The sequence below is a fragment of the Trichomycterus rosablanca genome, chromosome 6, assembly GCF_030014385.1.
Source record: "Trichomycterus rosablanca isolate fTriRos1 chromosome 6, fTriRos1.hap1, whole genome shotgun sequence".
Taxonomy (NCBI): Eukaryota; Metazoa; Chordata; class Actinopteri; order Siluriformes; family Trichomycteridae; genus Trichomycterus; species Trichomycterus rosablanca.
The window spans coordinates 1,757,575-1,775,797 of NC_085993.1; the positions used below are offsets into that span (position 1 = coordinate 1,757,575).

Genomic DNA, 18,223 nt, shown 5'->3' on the forward strand with positions numbered 1-18,223 from the left:
TTAATGTAATATCCAGGATTAATGTAATATTCAGGATTAATGTAAGGTCCAGGATTAATGTAATATCCAGGATTAATGTAAGGTCCAGGATTAATGTAATATCCAGGATTAATGTAAGGTCCAGGATTAATGTAATATCCAGGATTAATGTAATATTCAGGATTAATGTAATATCCAGGATTAATGTAATATCCAGGATTAATGTAATATTCAGGATTAATGTAAGATCCAGGATTAATGTAATATCCAGGATTAATGTAATATTCAGGATTAATGTAAGGTCCAGGATTAATGTAATATCCAGGATTAATGTAAGGTCCAGGATTAATGTAATATCCAGGATTAATGTAATATTCAGGATTAATGTAAGATCCAGGATTAATGTAAGGTCCAGGATTAATGTAATATCCAGGATTAATGTAAGGTCCAGGATTAATGTAATATCCAGGATTAATGTAAGATCCAGGATTAATGTAAGATCCAGGATTAATGTAAGGTCCAGGATTATTGTAAGGTCCAGGATTAATGTAATATCCAGGATTAATGTAAGATCCAGGATTAATGTAATATCCAGGATTAATGTAAGATCCAGGATTAATGTAAGATCCAGGATTAATGTAAGGTCCAGGATTATTGTAAGGTCCAGGATTAATGTAATATCCAGGATTAATGTAAGATCCAGGATTAATGTAAGATCCAGGATTAATGTAAGGTCCAGGATTAATGTAATATCCAGGATTAATGTAAGATCCAGGATTAATGTAAGGTCCAGGATTAATGTAAGGTCCAGGATTAATGTAAGGTCCAGGATTAATGTAAGATCCAGGATTAATGTAAGGTCCAGGATTAATGTAAGGTCCAGGATTAATGTAAGATCCAGGATTAATGTAATATTCAGGATTAATGTAAGATCCAGGATTAATGTAATATTCAGGATTAATGTAATATCCAGGATTAATGTAATATTCAGGATTAATGTAAAGTCCAGGATTAATGTAATATCCAGGATTAATGTAATATTCAGGATTAATGTAAGGTCCAGGATTAATGTAATATCCAGGATTAATGTAAGGTCCAGGATTAATGTAATATCCAGGATTAATGTAAGGTCCAGGATTAATGTAATATCCAGGATTAATGTAATATTCAGGATTAATGTAATATCCAGGATTAATGTAATATCCAGGATTAATGTAATATTCAGGATTAATGTAAGATCCAGGATTAATGTAATATCCAGGATTAATGTAATATTCAGGATTAATGTAAGGTCCAGGATTAATGTAATATCCAGGATTAATGTAAGGTCCAGGATTAATGTAATATCCAGGATTAATGTAATATTCAGGATTAATGTAAGATCCAGGATTAATGTAAGGTCCAGGATTAATGTAATATCCAGGATTAATGTAAGGTCCAGGATTAATGTAATATCCAGGATTAATGTAAGATCCAGGATTAATGTAAGGTCCAGGATTATTGTAAGGTCCAGGATTAATGTAATATCCAGGATTAATGTAAGATCCAGGATTAATGTAATATCCAGGATTAATGTAAGATCCAGGATTAATGTAAGATCCAGGATTAATGTAAGGTCCAGGATTATTGTAAGGTCCAGGATTAATGTAATATCCAGGATTAATGTAAGATCCAGGATTAATGTAAGATCCAGGATTAATGTAAGGTCCAGGATTAATGTAATATCCAGGATTAATGTAAGATCCAGGATTAATGTAAGGTCCAGGATTAGTGTAATATTCAGGATTAATGTAAGGTCCAGGATTAATGTAAGGTCCAGGATCAGTGTAATATTCAGGATTAATGTAAGATCCAGGATTAATGTAAGGTCCAGGATTAATGTAAGGTCCAGGATTAATGTAAGGTCCAGGATTAATGTAATATCCAGGATTAATGTAAGGTTCAGGATTAATGTAAGGTCCAGGATTAATGTAAGGTTCAGGATTAGTGTAATGTCCAGGATTAATGTAAGGTCCAGGATTAATGTAAGGTCCAGGATTCATGTAAGGTCCAGGATTAATGTAAGGTCCAGGACTAATGTAAGGTCCAAGATTAATATAAGGTCCAGGATTAATGTAATATCCAGGATTAATGTAAGATCCAGGATTAATGTAAGGTCCAGGATTAATGTAAGGTCCAGGATTAATGTAAGGTCCAGGATTAGTGTAATATTCAGGATTAATGTAAGGTCCAGAATTAATGTAAGGTCCAGGATTAGTGTAATATTCAGGATTAATGTAAGATCCAGGATTAATGTAAGGTCCAGGATTAATGTAAGGTCCAGGATTAATGTAAGGTCCAGGATTAATGTAATATTCAGGATTAATGTAAGGTTCAGGATTAATGTAAGGTCCAGGATTAATGTAAGGTCCAGGATTAGTGTAATATTCAGGATTAATGTAAGATCCAGGATTAATGTAAGGTCCAGGATTAATGTAAGGTCCAGGATTAATGTAAGGTCCAGGATTAGTGTAATATTCAGGATTAATGTAAGGTCCAGGATTAATGTAAGGTCCAGGATTAGTGTAATATTCAGGATTAATGTAAGATCCAGGATTAATGTAAGGTCCAGGATTAATGTAAGGTCCAGGATTAATGTAAGGTCCAGGATTAATGTAATATCCAGGATTAATGTAAGGTTCAGGATTAATGTAAGGTCCAGGATTAATGTAAGGTTCAGGATTAGTGTAATGTCCAGGATTAATGTAAGGTCCAGGATTAATGTAAGATCCAGGATTCATGTAAGGTCCAGGATTAATGTAAGGTCCAGGACTAATGTAAGGTCCAAGATTAATATAAGGTCCAGGATTAATGTAAGGTCCAGGAGTGGGCTAACATACTTTACCGCTAGCACCTAGCTTATCTTTACTTTACAGTTTCATGTTTTTATTAATAATATTATTATTATTTTTATTCCTATCGTTTGTAAGTGAATGGACCATAAATTAAACCATTTTTTTTATTTTCACCTGCAGGTATCAGAACTGTGTGTACACCTACAGGATACTTCCCAACGAGGACAAAAAGCTCTCAGTGCAGGTAAGAGATCGTCCGATATGCAAATCTGCATCACAGCTCCAACGTAAGAGCAGGATGTATGGCATTGTTAAGTGTGACATCACGCGCGACGTTAGGACCATTTCCGGGGCCAAACGCACCTTTAATCCCAAACGCAAACAACTATGGCTGAACCTGTGAACCTTTTTACTATTACTTCTTTCTTCAGGGAGGAACCATTGAGGGTTAAAAAAGGTCTAAACTCTTTCAACTCAAATTGAGTGATGAGTGTAACTGTTCTCCCAGGTGGTATATTCAAGGGTAGAGTCCAGGCATCCATGAAAAAGACGATTTATGAGGTTGAGTTGTGTTAGAAGGTAGGAGGGTTAGCTAGGTTCACTAATTAGCATTTAATAATGATATGTCATGTTCTGACTGAGGTATTTGTATAATGAATGCACAGGACCGCTATAACTTTGGACATAAGTGATGAAAACCTAAATATAAAGGCTTTTGTGGGATTAGTGAAGTTATGTTAGCTAGCTAGCTAATGATCTGCCAGAAATATCTTTAGGCTACTACTTTAAATACAGCACTGATAAGGTCTTGCAGAGGTGTTAGGGACGGCGAGGATCAAATTGTGTTCAATACAGTATAGGTGCACGTTGAGGGTCAGTCAGTGAGGTACAGCACCTGCGAGACTAGTGCCATCATATGGCAGCCTTGTTGATTTGGGTAGAGAAAAACGTGTCCCGCACTGACGTGGAATGCTCGTGGAAGGACCCGGATGTGACATATCATAAGGTCGATACGTCACGTCTTAACAAGCGGATTAGAACTGACTCAAACTCTAATTCACTAATAAATTAGATTGTTTACTTTATATTTTTGCTTTATGGGTTCAAATGTGGAGACCCATATTGTCATACTGAGCGATTTTAGTGACAAACATAAAAAAAATGACATTTTTACAAAAGAGAAACGCAGTAAAAACACAACCTGTTTTATATATATTTGAGGATTAAAGTTATCCAACTCCTAAACCACCCATGTGGAGAAGAAATCACCCTGAGAATACTGGTTGCACCATCTACATCAGCAATGAGATGACCGCCGTATAAATGACCCCAGTGTGTTGGCACGGCGTTAAAAACTAATCAATTAATCAACAGCAATGAGATGCTGGAAGTGCTGGTGTACAGACGTTACCTAATTGTTTCGGGTCTCACCACGGCGTCTCTTTCGATTCTAGGTCAGGACTCATTCATTTTATTTATTTATATTCATCGTCTCGTTGCATAACCTAGTTACGTATCATCTTGAGGTCACAGAACCAAAAGTATTCAGACACCTGACCATGAGCTTGCTGGACGTCCCGTTTCAAAAACCAGTGCTACTGAAATAGAGCGACAGCGACCTGTGTGATCTTTCCAGCTAGACTTTGAACAAGACGGATGTCTGTGTATGGGAATTTGTGCCCATTTAGTCAAAAGATGACAGCATTTGTTCAGGTTGACAGTTCATCCCAGAGCTGTTGACACTGGAGCTTCTTTATAGAGCTTGGTTTGTGCACAGGGACACAGTCATGCTAAAACATGATGGGAAAGGACCTTCCCTAAACATACTTAGAGCAATTTTCATTCATTCATTCATTCATTCATTTTCTTAACTGCTTATCCAATTAGGGTCGCAGGGGTGGGGGTGTGGGGGGTGCTGGAGCCTATCCCAGCTTTTCAATGGGCGCAAGGCACACAGTAACACCCTGGACTGGGCGCCAGTCCATCGCAGGACATAAACACACACACACACACACACATTCACCTATAGGGCAATTTTGTATCTCCGATTAACCTGACTGCAAGTTTTTGGACTGTGGGAGGAAACCGGAGCTCCCGGAGGAAACCCACGCAGACACAGGGAGAACATGCAAACTCGAAAAAGAAAGGACCCTGCCCTTTCCACCTGGGAACAGTGCTACCCACCAAGCCCCTGTACATTTTGGCTCTTGGGTGGCACAGCAGTAAAGCACGTTAGCCCACTACTGCTGACATCTGGGGATCCAGGGTCTGAATCTGAATCGAAGCGGTGCTATCGACCAGCCGGGCGTCTGCACGGACATGATTGGGTTATGTCTGAGGATCGGTGTTCGAAACAGCCTAGTCACTGTCAGTGCATGGATAGAAATAGGAGGGTTGTACCAGGAAGGGCATCCGGTGTAAAAACTGTCTGGTATGAGGACCAGATCTGCTGTGGCGACGCCTAAATATACAGATTTCTTTATTCTTTATTCTTTTTTAACCTAGTGTGTGTTGTTATGATTTTATATGTGCTTTTAATATTTAATCTAGAGAATGTGCGTGCTGTATAAATATATCATGTTTTTATACATGAATCGAGGCTCTCTGTGACATTTCTTCTTGCAGTTCTTGTACTCGGCTCTAAAACTGTAGAGTAAACCATTTCTATCTGTCTGCATCACGCCTCTTCCTCTTTCACATCTTTAGTTTTAAATAATTCATCAGCGTGGGTGTGAGGCAAGCCACACGGTTCCTCTTGTGCCGGGCCCTTAATGGAAACTTTCTGAAACGCAAGATTTCATCTCTATTTAGAGCTGATGAAAGCGAAGTGACCGGGCGTTTGGGTAACGTGTTGTTAAAATGGATGAGAAATGGATGTACAGTTCTGAAACACACGCCAGCACAAGGACGTTACGATTAATAGCCGTGTCAGGTTCTTTTTTGCTTGTATCATAACATAAAACTAATTTTGCACTTCTCTTTTGCAGTTTTGCTTTTTTATTTCTGCATTTTCTCTCTCTGTCTCCTAATTCGCGTCTGAGGAGGGTATAGTCACCTTACACGCGCTCCCTCCAACCCGTTATTTGCCCGTACTTCGGTGGATTGGCGTGTGAGGCTGGTCTTGCGCTGATCTCTACATTCTTCCACTTCTGTACAGGCACCTCGGTCGCCGAAGACCCCGCCCACTTTGTAGTCCCATCTTTTCCCACCCAGCAGACTAGTGGACGACTTTGTCTGCTGCACTGTCTGCACTGTTGATCGTGCCCGCTAGGGGGCGCCCATACATTTACATTTTCAGCATTTAGTGGACGCCTTTATCCAAAGCGACTTACATTACAGTTACAGTTTACAGTCTGAGCAGTTGAGGGTTAAGGGCCTTGCTGAAGAGCCCAACAGTGGCAACCTGGCAGTGGTGGGGTTTGAACCAACGACTTTCTGATTACTAGTCCAATACCTTAACCACTAGGCTACAGCTTGCCTAGTAGCAACCAGTAGCAGAGCAATCTGAACCAGTGATATAGCTGTATTATACAGTGGTTGAATTGCCTAATTTCAGTGTAAAAATAAAACACAGTGCCCAGGTGGTGCAGCGGGATATTCCGCTAGCACACCAGTGCTGAGATTCTGAGCTCCTCAGTTCGACACTCGCGTTGCCACCGGTCGGCTGGGTGCCATCCAGTGGGCATAATTGGCAGTTCCTGCAGCAGACACGTTTCTGCTCGGGCAGGATGACCGGACTATGTGGGTGGGGTCTTCAAACGCTGTGAATAGGGAGATAGGGAGGCAACTGTTCAGAATGCATGGGTGAAAAAGGGTTCCACTAAGGGCTGCAAGCGGGTCAAAGAGGCGTGAGCAGCAATATACCCACCACCTCGACTGAAATCAGGGATCCACCAGCAGCGGAAGCCTGAAAAAAAAAAAAATAGAAATAAAAACCACTTACTTTGTTTACATCCGTCTAATGATCTGGGATCATTTAAAAATAAATCTGCAATAAAAGAGACGAGAGGGGAAATATTTTTTCACATTACACTAAATAAATGAAGCACCTGCATTATTATAACCTGTTCTTTATATTGTGCCTGTATATAATCTTTATATTTATTTCTTTATTATGCTATTATGTAGATTAACATGTGTCCAAAAGTTTTTTTTCCAATTTTCCTTCCAATCGTATACAATTCCCTGATTTCATGACCGAGGAGAGCCGTGACCAACACACGCCCCCTCAGACAAGTGTCCAGTACCGACCACTTGTTTGCCTGCATCAGGCGGGTTCATATGGAGATCTGTATCGTGCACTGAGATTCATGCACCGATCTCCGTTATCCCCCGTCTCTGTGCAGCACCATCGCTCAGCCAGCAGAGGTCGTAACTGCAGCAGCTATGATGAATCCCCACAGCCCTCCCTCTCTCGGACCAGCCGATCGTTTTATATGCGTTGTAATGTGTGCATTATATGTGTGTACTGCAGGAATGCCCGATACGCTGATCGAGATCTAGCAGTCGATGACACAGTGCACGCTGGTAGATCGCATCTCATTCAAACAGGTCAACGTGATCGACATGAAATGTGGCCACTGTTTCTTTCATTTGCGGCCTGTTCACACAGCTACTCCTCAGCCCACCTAAAGCACTGCGAATACAGAACGTTTTCATTCATCAGTAGCCAGTTTGGGCCATTTTTGCATTTTACCTAGTGAAGGTGAGGGTGCAACTGAGCACAAAGAAACCAAAAACGCTTCGATTCAGGCGAGAACGCAGCAGAGACGCTGTTTCATTCATACGTGGAAGAAGCTGAGGGAGAAATTTTAACCCTCAATCTGACATTCATATGAAGTCCAGAGCCTCTGCTGGACAGTTTTGGAACTTGCTGGCTGAGGTGAAATATCCAAACATAAGAAAATGTGCCGCATATGCCGTAAATATCGCTCCACACTTAATGATAAACACTTGGAAGCTGCTTGAGAATCAGTATCAGCAGCTCCTGTCCAGATACATAAACCTGACCGACACCATTCAGTGTAAATCATTAGAATAAGGTCAGTGTGATTATTCAGTCGCTCACCCTGTAGAGCTGAATATCAATACAGGAACTGAAGCTCATTTGAGGACAAACTTAAACAGTAGATCACGATGACCTGTGGACTGAAATAGTACATCTCAAACCACAAAAGTATGAGAACCCCTGGTGTACTGTATGCGCTCTGATACACCTGAATGTCTGTGCTGTGTGCAGGCATCTGAAGGCGTTCCCATTCGCTTCTTCTCGGTTCTCCCCGAGCTGGTGGAAACTTACTATACAGAGAACATGGGTTTAGTAACACACCTGCAGTATCCTGTACAGAAGGTGGAGGAGGTGGAGGATGAAGGTAGGAATGTATACCGTGTACTGTAATGGTTTTTGAACAGTAAACTGGGAGTTTGTACACTCACTACGAAGTCTCTTCACGCCGTGTTTCTACAAACGACCACAAACAAACTTCAGAAACGTGTGAATGTGTGACTTTCTGTGTTTTTTTTTTCTTCTGTTTTTAAGCTCAGTTGTCCATCAGAAATGTTGTTAGATAAGATATGTTTAGCCCAACCTAGATATAAAGACCAAAAAATCTTTGTAGATCAAACTGTGGTCTGAGTATTAGGGTCGGTATAGAAAACACCCTTGCAGGTACGCCAGATGACCTATTAATAAAAGCTGTAAGCATAACGTTTATATTTATATCATTTCTTTAAAAGAAAAAGCATGTTACAGTACAGTATAAAAAGACAGGCACATTCTAGGCACTGGGGGCGCACATATTGGTGCACTCTTGGTGCAAGTCCCAAGCACGGGTAAATAGGGATGCATAAAAATGACAAAACATTAAGCTTTTACTAGTCAAAATTTGCAGTTCCCCTCACCGTTACCCCTCTCCCTCCATGCTTAACCATAGTAAAAATATTCATTATTCATTCACTCATTGTCTGTTTAACCATCACTTTATCCTGGTCAGGGTCACAGTGGGTCTGATTCACTGGGTGAAAGACAAGAAATGGGAACAGAAAAGGCAGGATAGGTCGCCTGTCCATCACAGGGCAAACACACCCTAGTCACATGACCGGGGAATTGAACCCAGGCCCTTTGTGCTGTGAGAAAACCCACTGTGCACTAGGCCATCTAGCATGACAATAATTGGCCACCATGTACACTGATCAGCCATAACATTAAAACCACCTCCTTGTTTCCATTTTATCAGCTCCACTTACCATATAGAAGCACTTTGTAGTTCTACAATTACTGACTGTAGTCCATCTGTTTCTCTACATGTTCTTCAATGGTCAGGACCCCCACAGGACCACCACAGAGCAGGTATTATTTAGGTGGTGGATGATTCTCAGCACTGCAGTGACACTGACATGGTGGTGGTGTGTTAGTGTGTGTTGTGCTGGTATGAGTGGATCAGACACAGCAGCGCTGCTGGAGTTTTTAAACGCCTCACTGTCACTACTGGACTGAGAATCGTCCACCAACCAAATATATCCAGCCAACAGCGCCCCGTGGGCAGCGTCCTGTGACCACTGATGAAGGTCTAGAAGATGACCGACTCAAACAGCAGCAATAGATGAGCGATCGTCTCTGACTTTACATCTACAAGGTGGACCGACTAGGTAGGAGTGTCTAATAGAGTGGACAGTGAGTGGACGCAGTGTTTAAAAACTCCAGCAGCACTGCTGTGTCTGATCCACTCATACCAGCACAACACACACTAACACACCACCACCATGTCAGTGTCACTGCAGTGCTGAGAATCATCCACCACCTAAATAATACCTGCATGCAGAGAAACAGATGGACTACAGTCAGTAATTGTAGAACTACAAAGTGCTTCTATATGGTAAGTGGAGCTGATAAAATGGACAGTGAGTGTAGGAACAAGGAGGTGGTTTTAATGTTATGCCTGATTGGTGTGTGTATATACAGTATATATATTGTATATATATATATAAATTTTATTTCATTGTACAGTGTAGCTGTTTCTACTGTGCATGTGACAATAAAACTCTTGAATCTTGAATGTTACATGGTTGTGGTGTTAATGATGTTGATGATGTTTCCACAGAGTTCCACAGTTTACCTCCACAGCTTCCACCCAGAAACTTCACACCCAACGAGGGCAGAGAATCCCACGACGAGCCGGCCAGGGCGGTGGAGCCGAGCCGTCCGTCCATCTCAGATACTTACCTCCAGCGTCTGCAGCTCCTCGACATGTCCAAGTACAGAATTATTAATATTACACATGATTTATGACTTAACATGTGACCCACTTACTGAATCAATTGTAGGGCCGTACTAAATAAAATGATAGAATAAATAGAAGCTACAACATACAGCACAGCTACCTTAATAGTTGAATGTAAACCTAGAACATCCAGCGATGGTGTAAATCTTCATGTTCTGGCTCAAATACCGCTCAGGCTGCTCAGGTGGCGCAGCGGTAAAAACACACGTTGGAACCAGAGCTGGATCTCGAATACATCGTATAAGGTCTCAGCTCTGCCTACCGGCTAAGGCTAAGCAGCCACATGAACAACGATTGGCCTGTTGTTCTGATATGGGCGGGACTAAGCCGGATGGGGTCTCTCTCCCATAACTAATGAAATTACGACCTCTGCTGGCTGATTGATGGCACCTGCACAGAGATGAGAAAAGAGTGCTCTCAGGGTGTGTCTCTCCGTACACAGTGCTGAGCTGCACCACACTCATCAAAGTGTAGGTGATATGATGCATACGGCTGCTGCCCACGTGTCGGAGAGGGCGTGGGTTAGCTTCGTTCTCCTCAATCAGAGCGGGGATCGGCATTGGTGGAGAGGAAGCGTGCACGCAATCGGGCAATTGGACGCTCTAAAAGGGAGAAAAAAGGAGAAAATTGGTTGTTAGTTACCCGAGTCGTGTTTTTAGCTGCTTTACTTCGACATCTTGGACGTTTTGACTGAGCGATTGCTAACTGAATTGCTGTAGGATCGCTAGGACGCCTCATAGTGCAGATTAACAGTAAACGTGAGGCACTTGAACCCTGCACGAATGAAAAACGTTAAATCATTAAATACAAACCACGGTTCCACGGCTTAATCACACATACTACTGTATACTACTGTGTAGAAGCACTTTTAGGTATACATGTACTGACTGTAATCGACTGTAATGACTGTGCATTTCATCAGTCCCTCTCTAACCCATCCACCAATGAAGAGTGACCACCAAAGGTCAATGAATAAACAAATATAGTACAGTAGTGTTATGTCTTAACCATCTTTATGAATTATTTGGACATATTCACTTCCCACCCCGTGCATTACCATTCTCTCTGGTTTGTCTTAAGCCTGTCAGTCATGCCGATTGAGAAAAATCATCCCATCCGACACGTTACGTTTACATTTTCGGCCTTTAGCGGACGCTTTTATCCAAACTGACTCACAGTACTGTGACAGTATACAGTCTAAACAATTGAGGGTTAAGGGCCTTGCTTAAGGGCCCAACAGTGGCAACCTGGAAGTGGTGGGGCTTGAACCGGTGACTGTTCATCACTTAACTGAGCTCTTTGATTTGTAGCCTGTCTGAAGAGCATCAAACTGCAATTCAGGAGTATTTCTGCTCGGCCGTGACGCTGGACGCCGAGCAGGTGCAGAACGGGAACCCCGCTCTTCCCAACCTGAAGAAACTTCTCAAGACCATCTGCAAGAACCTCAACAGGTAAAGGTTTAACCTCTCACCACCAGTATATCACCACCATAATGCTCAAGCAGCAATCCAGCGTCAGAAAGTGAATTTGTTAAAATTGTTTGTTATTTTTGATATCTGGACACCATAACCATGTAGCAACATTTATAATACTGTAGAGTTTGTAGATGCTTTGCTTAAAATACTATCTCAAAATTGTTTGTGTTTTTTGATATCTGGACATTTGTGGTGGTCACTACTGTACCATGACCACATAGCAACATCTCTAACTAGTTTGTAGATGTTATGTCTAATTGTAAATGAATAATATAAATACCAATACCAGCTCTTTATTTAAAGAATAAACACACATGTAATCAAAATTGAATGTAAACACATCTACAGTATGTGATGCTTTGATGCTTTGCTTAAAATACTCACTATTAATTACAGAATATATATACAGCGGTACCTTGTAACTCAACGTCCCCTAAATTCTTGGCTTAAGCGGAAAACCTCTCAGCGTGTGAATCTGAGCTGAATCTGCATCAGTGTGGAATAAGCGTCAGATCCAGGGTTACAGCTCCACATGTATCTGTGTTTATCTGGATTCTCCTCCCTGTTTCACTTTTAAACTTGTGTTACAGCTCCAGCTTCTGAGAAATGGTGAGAATCAGAATCAGCTTCTCCCAGAGTCTAAAACGTTTCTGGTTGAAAATAAAGCTTAACGTGGTTTAATGTAGTAAAAGAAGGAGACAGGAGCACTAAACTTCTCTTCATTATTACTGCTCATAAGTTCCTCCACTAATCACATTCCTCACTCGCTGTTTTACTACAGTACGTCACGCTAAGTTTTGTGCACCGCCGTCACACTTCATAGGAAATAACGGCACAGCGGCACAAAAGTGGTTTTGTCACTTCTTATGTGAATGCGCCGGTGCTGAAGGGAATACGGTATTCCAAGATCGAGCATCTCCACCATTAAGAAGCATCAGGAAACAATAAAGAAGTCAAATTAAAGTGCAGCTTTTATATTTATTTTTATTGATGTGTAACTGTTAGTAATTGTATTTCAGTGTGTTTATATTATATTTGTGTTATTTTCAGTGTTTAAGTGTCAAAAACAACCTCATTATTTTACATGAGACTAAAATATCTGCAGCTCCACGGGACCATGGACGCATTAACAGGTTTCACAAACATCCTTATGGGGAAAAATAGCTTAAAACTCAACGTCTTTAAAACTTGACGCCGCTCCCAGAACCGACTGATGTCTAGTTTCAGGGTACCTCTGTATTCTTAAAATTAAACAGATGGTCACTTCTATATCATGGCCACGTAGCAACATCTATAGCAGAGAGTCCTTACATACAAACCCATTTGTTTGATTTACATTTTCAGCATTTATCAGACTCTTTTATCTAAAGCAGTACTGTGACAGTATACTGTCTAAGCAATTAAGGGTTAAGGGCCTTGCTCAAGGACCCAACAGTGACAACCTGGCAGTGGTGGGGCTTGAGCCAGCAACCTTCTGATTACTAGTCCAGTACCTTAACTAGTCTTTTCTAACTATTTTGTACGTTGTGTCTCGTTGTGTAGCGAGATCTCTCACACTCTCCCGACTCTGGAAGCTCTGCAGAAAGTCGTGGATCAGCCTCAGTCACCCGGAGCCGGGAGGCTTAAAGGACAGGTAGGTGTGACTGCTCAGCAAATGCTTCTTTTCTTACTTATAATAGAACTAAACATTAAATAAAAGTCGTTTTTAATAGTTATAATGGTGTAAATGTGCTTTTACTTTAGCTGTCTGTCGATTCGAGCCAGTCTGTGGCTTTGAGACTTGAGCAACTGACCAAGCTTCTGAATTCTATAGAAGACAAGGTATTGTGTCATTTCTTCCCTTTTGTGTGTGTACATCTCAAATCTGTGTGTATTTAACTCTAAAATAATGTACATTTCTACAGATTTCTAGGAAATATAAGACAGCATTGTTTAAATATTGTTATGTCATGATCCAATAAACCCCATTCAATAACGTGAAGTTAAATAATCAATAATTTCACCACACAAGGCAAAACGTTTCTCCTCTAAATATTTTCAGTCAGACGATCAAGATTGCCAGTTCCTTCTGCAGCAATGATCAGTATTTAATAATGCTTTGTTTTTATTGTAAAACAAAAGCCTGAGGTACTACTACAAGAGCGTGTTCTCAAACCGAGACACATTCATATCTGCGTGTGTTCTATTAGGAAAACAAAACTTGTAAGAGAAATATGTAAACAGGCCAGAGTTGGAAACACGCCCACATGGCTCTGCAGAAAGATATTATTGTAGCTGGAACAGCGGGCGGAACTTGTCTTAAACAAAGCACGCCTGAAACAAAGCTCATATTTGCCGTGCCAATAAAGCTTCCTTTCATGCTGGAAATAGCTGTTGGTACTGGTACTATCATGATGGTCTGTCTGAAATGTCTCACAGGTTCCAAGTTCCAATACGTAATTACCTCATGCTTTGGAGTTTGTACCTCACACTTACCTGATTAATACCTAAAACTTATGGGACTGTAAAATAAGGCTTACTTTGTGAGTCTAATACAGTTTTACTATGGTGTTTATTGTTTGACAGGCTAAGAATACATTATTCGAGGCTGTTGGATATGACGGCGGCCACAGAAAGTCACTCATACCACCCGTGATCTTTGAGGTAAGAAGCCACATTATTTTGCAAACATTAATACTACAGGTTTTGCATATTATGCCCAGAGCAGAGATGTTAAACTCACATCCGGCCTGAGGTACATTTATATCCAGCCCGGCAGTGTACAGTATAATGCACCGCAACAGCGAGCACGCCAAGACCTGCAAGCACAGCTGCACATTTCCCCCAATCTACTGCACATTCACCCGAGGTCAGAAGATTAGAGGTCAATTACGGTCATCACTTTTAATTATATTTAAATAAGGCTTCTAAAAGAAATGGCAAAATGAACGGTGAATGATGAAAACGAGGGCTTTCAAGACGGGTGGGAGGCCGAGTATCTATTTACATACATTACATACATTACATACATTACATACATTACATACATTAGCCATAAACCAGTTTGCCTTGTTTGTGGATCCGGTGTGGCAATAATCAACGAGGGATCTTTTATATTTTGGTTATAAACGGTGATGGCTTGAGGGAGGAGTAGTAATTGCTCATGTCTGAGAGACGCTTATAGTCCGGATTTAGCTCCATCTGATTTCCACATTTTTGGACGCTCAAAGAAGCTCTAAGGGGAAGAAGATTTTCAAGTGATGATGCTGTGAAAGCAGCGATACATCAGTGGCTTCGAGCTCAACCAAAAACAGTTTTTGCTGACGTCTAGGGATGTAGCGATACACTCTACCCACGATGTGATGCGATTCAAGATACCTGGTTCACGATTTTTTTCAGATTTTGTAAACAAAATGAAATTGAAGACAAATTATGACCGTTTTTTTTTATTATCTCTCTTTAAAAAATAAAATATCTTTTATTTATCTAAATACTGAACGTCCTTGTATTTCTGAGGTAGGTACAAACTGTGCAAAACGATGCTGCACATTTCCCTTTTTGTGAAAAAAAAACTGAAATGAAATTTTAAAACAAATCCAACATTAAATAAATAAATGAATAATATAAATAAAGAAAGTATCCTCACATAAATACATTTGGTTGGAAAATTCCGAACAACTCTGAATATGAATGAGTATGAATGAATTTCATTTTGGAATTCAACCAGGCGAGGTGAATAGCGCCAGCGCCCTCTGCTGTTTAAAGTGAATATTGATTCATCTTACATGAATTACCGATTCGAATCGTGGCACATGTGCACCGATTTTTAACTGTCTTGTGGTGCATCGTTACATCCCTACTGATGGCATTAAAAAGTTGGTACGATGCTAAAAAAATGCATCGGAAGGCGACTGTGTAGAAAAGTGATGACGTTTGTTTTTGAAATTCTTAATAAATAGAAATTCGTATTTTCCTTTTGCTCTTTATCCAATGTTCCGTTGAATAAATACTGACCCCATTTGGCCCTCGAAACACAGTCCTGGTTTTTAATTTTGGCCCTCTGTGATTGGCATTGCACATATAAAATTGAAGTCAATGGTAGCTCAGTGGTTAAGATACTGGACTCGTTATCATCAGGTTGCTGGTTCAAGCCCCACCATTGCCAAGTTGTACAGAGGTAGCTAAGTGTGTAGGATACTGGACTAGTAATCAGAAGGTTACTGTTTCAAACCCCACCACCACCACCAAGTTGCCACTGTTGGGTCCCTGAGCAAGGCCCTTAACCCTCAGTTGCTCAGATTGTATTAATTCATAATTGTATTTTAATTTTTAATAAAAATGTTTCTGCTGAATGCGTGGGCCACTCAGCTCTGCCATCCGGCTGGGCTCGGGCGGCTACATGAACAACGATTGGCTTGTTGTTCATATGGGGTGGGAGCCAGATAAGGACCTCATAACTGATGCAATTACGACCTCTGCTGGCTCAGGGCATGGCTCTCCGTACACAAAGCTGATCCGCATACGAATGCGCCTCGTGCAGGTGAAAAGATCGGCTACCGCGCACGTGTCGGAGTATTATTGGTCCTGTATTATTTAAGTTACACACATTGCAGGACCAACCGGGTATCTCATGGTGCTCATCGTGTTCCGCAGTGAAAATGTGAGCGTGTTCCATCAGTAGAGGCTTTCATTTCAAAGCCACATGCAAATCAGTCAGTCACGTTTGCCTGTGTGGAGGATATTGTGACACTGCTAACAATCTGCCTCTGTTTATATGCGGAATCTCGTTAAAACGGCTGCTGATGTAAATTATTTGATGTGTTTTTGTTCTGTTTGCTGACAGGTGAAATCAGATACCCTTGGCATCTCAACCAAAATGTTTCTGAAGGTGGATGTGGAGAGTGGGAAGGTTTACTTCAAGAAAACCAAAGACGGACCCGAGGATAAATACTTCGTCCACAATAAAAGTAAACTTCTTGTATTTGTATTTATTTGTGGTCTGTTTTACCGCTGCTTTATCCTGGTCAGGGTCACAGTGGGTCAGATTATTTGGGCGAAAGGCAGGAAACACCCCAGACAGGTTGCCAGTCCATCACAGGGCAAACACACACACACACACTTATAGAAATATCTAGTAGCTCCAGTTAACCTGACTGCCTGTCTTCGGACTGTGGAAGGAAACCAGAGCGGACACAGAGAGAACATGCAAACTCCAATGCTCTGGCTGGGGAATCGAACCCAGGACCTTCTTAATGTGATGTGACAGCGCTACCCATTGCACCACTGTGCCACCCCGACTAAAAATTTTACGCTTGTAAATCATTATGTACAGAAATGTGCAGATTTCTTTTAACATTTAGGGTAAAATGCAAATCAGTTGCTGAAGAGTATTTGGGGGAGTAACTTCACTCAGCCACATTTATTGACCAATTCAATCATAATTATTAATCATTTTTTTTCTCTCATGCAGTTTTGCAGTTGATAAAGTCCCAGAAGATGCACACCAAGCTGGAATTAGTGGTGGAGACCGAGAGAGAAAAGACGCAGCGCAAAGAATTTGTCTTTAATGACACAAAGGTGAAGCTGCACAACATATATGAATATTTTACTGCTAAAACACATATAATAATAATTATTATTATTATTAATAATAATAATAATAATAATAACAGTAATGACAGTAATAATAATAATAATAATCATAATAATTATAATAATAATAATAATAACAGTAATAATCATAATAATAACAATAATATCAATAACAATAATAATAATAACAATAATTATAAAAGTAATAATAATAATAATAATAATAATAACAGTAATGATCATATTTACAATAATAATAACTATAATAATAATAATAATAACAGTAATAATTATTATAATAATAACAATAATAATATAATAATAACACTGTTTTAGATTTTTATTTGTTTACCTGGAGGAATGTTACTTTAATTTTTAAAAATATAATTAAAAAGCACTGACAGATTTTTTTTTCATTTTTACTATTCATTCATTGTCTGTTTTACCACCGCTTTATCCTGGTCAGGGTCACGGTGGGTCTGATTCATTGAGCAAAAGACAGAAAACACACACACACATACACAAGTCAATTTTCATATCTCTAATTATCCTGACTGTATGTCTTTGGATTTGTGGGAGGAAACCGGAGCACCCGGAGGAAACATAGACATGGGGAGAACATGCAAACCCCACACAAAAATGACTCTGACCTCTTCACCTGGTAATTGAACCCAAGACCTTCTAGCTGATGCGCTGATGTGTGTGTGTGTGTGTGTGTGTGTGTGTGTGTTTCTGAATGATCAGAAGCGGGAAGGATTCTGTCAGTTACTTCAGCAGATGAAGAATAAACACACAGACAAACCTGAGCCGGACATGATCAGCATCTTCGTTGGCACGTGGAACATGGGTGAGTCTGGCATTAACAACAATACGATTAATATGATTGGTACATGGTTCTTGGCGCTACATTCAGTGGTGGTGCTATTAGCCGGTCAGGCACCTGCATGCACATGTTTGGTTAGTGTCTAAGAATGGATGTCCGAAACAGCCTAGCTATTGGGTGGTGCACTTGTCAGTGCGCTCTTAGTGCAGGTCCCAAGCCCGGATATAAATAGGAGGGTTGTGCCAAGCTACTGGACAGTGT

At 40.5% G+C, this 18,223-nt stretch overlaps 1 protein-coding gene across 1 annotated transcript in view; it reads left to right on the top strand.

Moving 5' to 3' along the window:
* inpp5d (inositol polyphosphate-5-phosphatase D) overlaps nt 1–18,223 on the top strand; it is a 48,027-nt gene that overhangs the window by 15,371 nt on the left and 14,433 nt on the right. The window contains exons 2-11 of the mRNA XM_062996501.1: nt 2,994–3,057; nt 8,053–8,185; nt 9,914–10,067; nt 11,404–11,544; nt 13,111–13,201; nt 13,312–13,389; nt 14,134–14,211; nt 16,391–16,514; nt 17,018–17,124; nt 17,884–17,986. Of these exons, the coding sequence (XP_062852571.1) occupies nt 2,994–3,057; nt 8,053–8,185; nt 9,914–10,067; nt 11,404–11,544; nt 13,111–13,201; nt 13,312–13,389; nt 14,134–14,211; nt 16,391–16,514; nt 17,018–17,124; nt 17,884–17,986 (1,073 nt within the window). The remainder of the gene's footprint in view (nt 1–2,993; nt 3,058–8,052; nt 8,186–9,913; nt 10,068–11,403; nt 11,545–13,110; nt 13,202–13,311; nt 13,390–14,133; nt 14,212–16,390; nt 16,515–17,017; nt 17,125–17,883; nt 17,987–18,223) is intronic.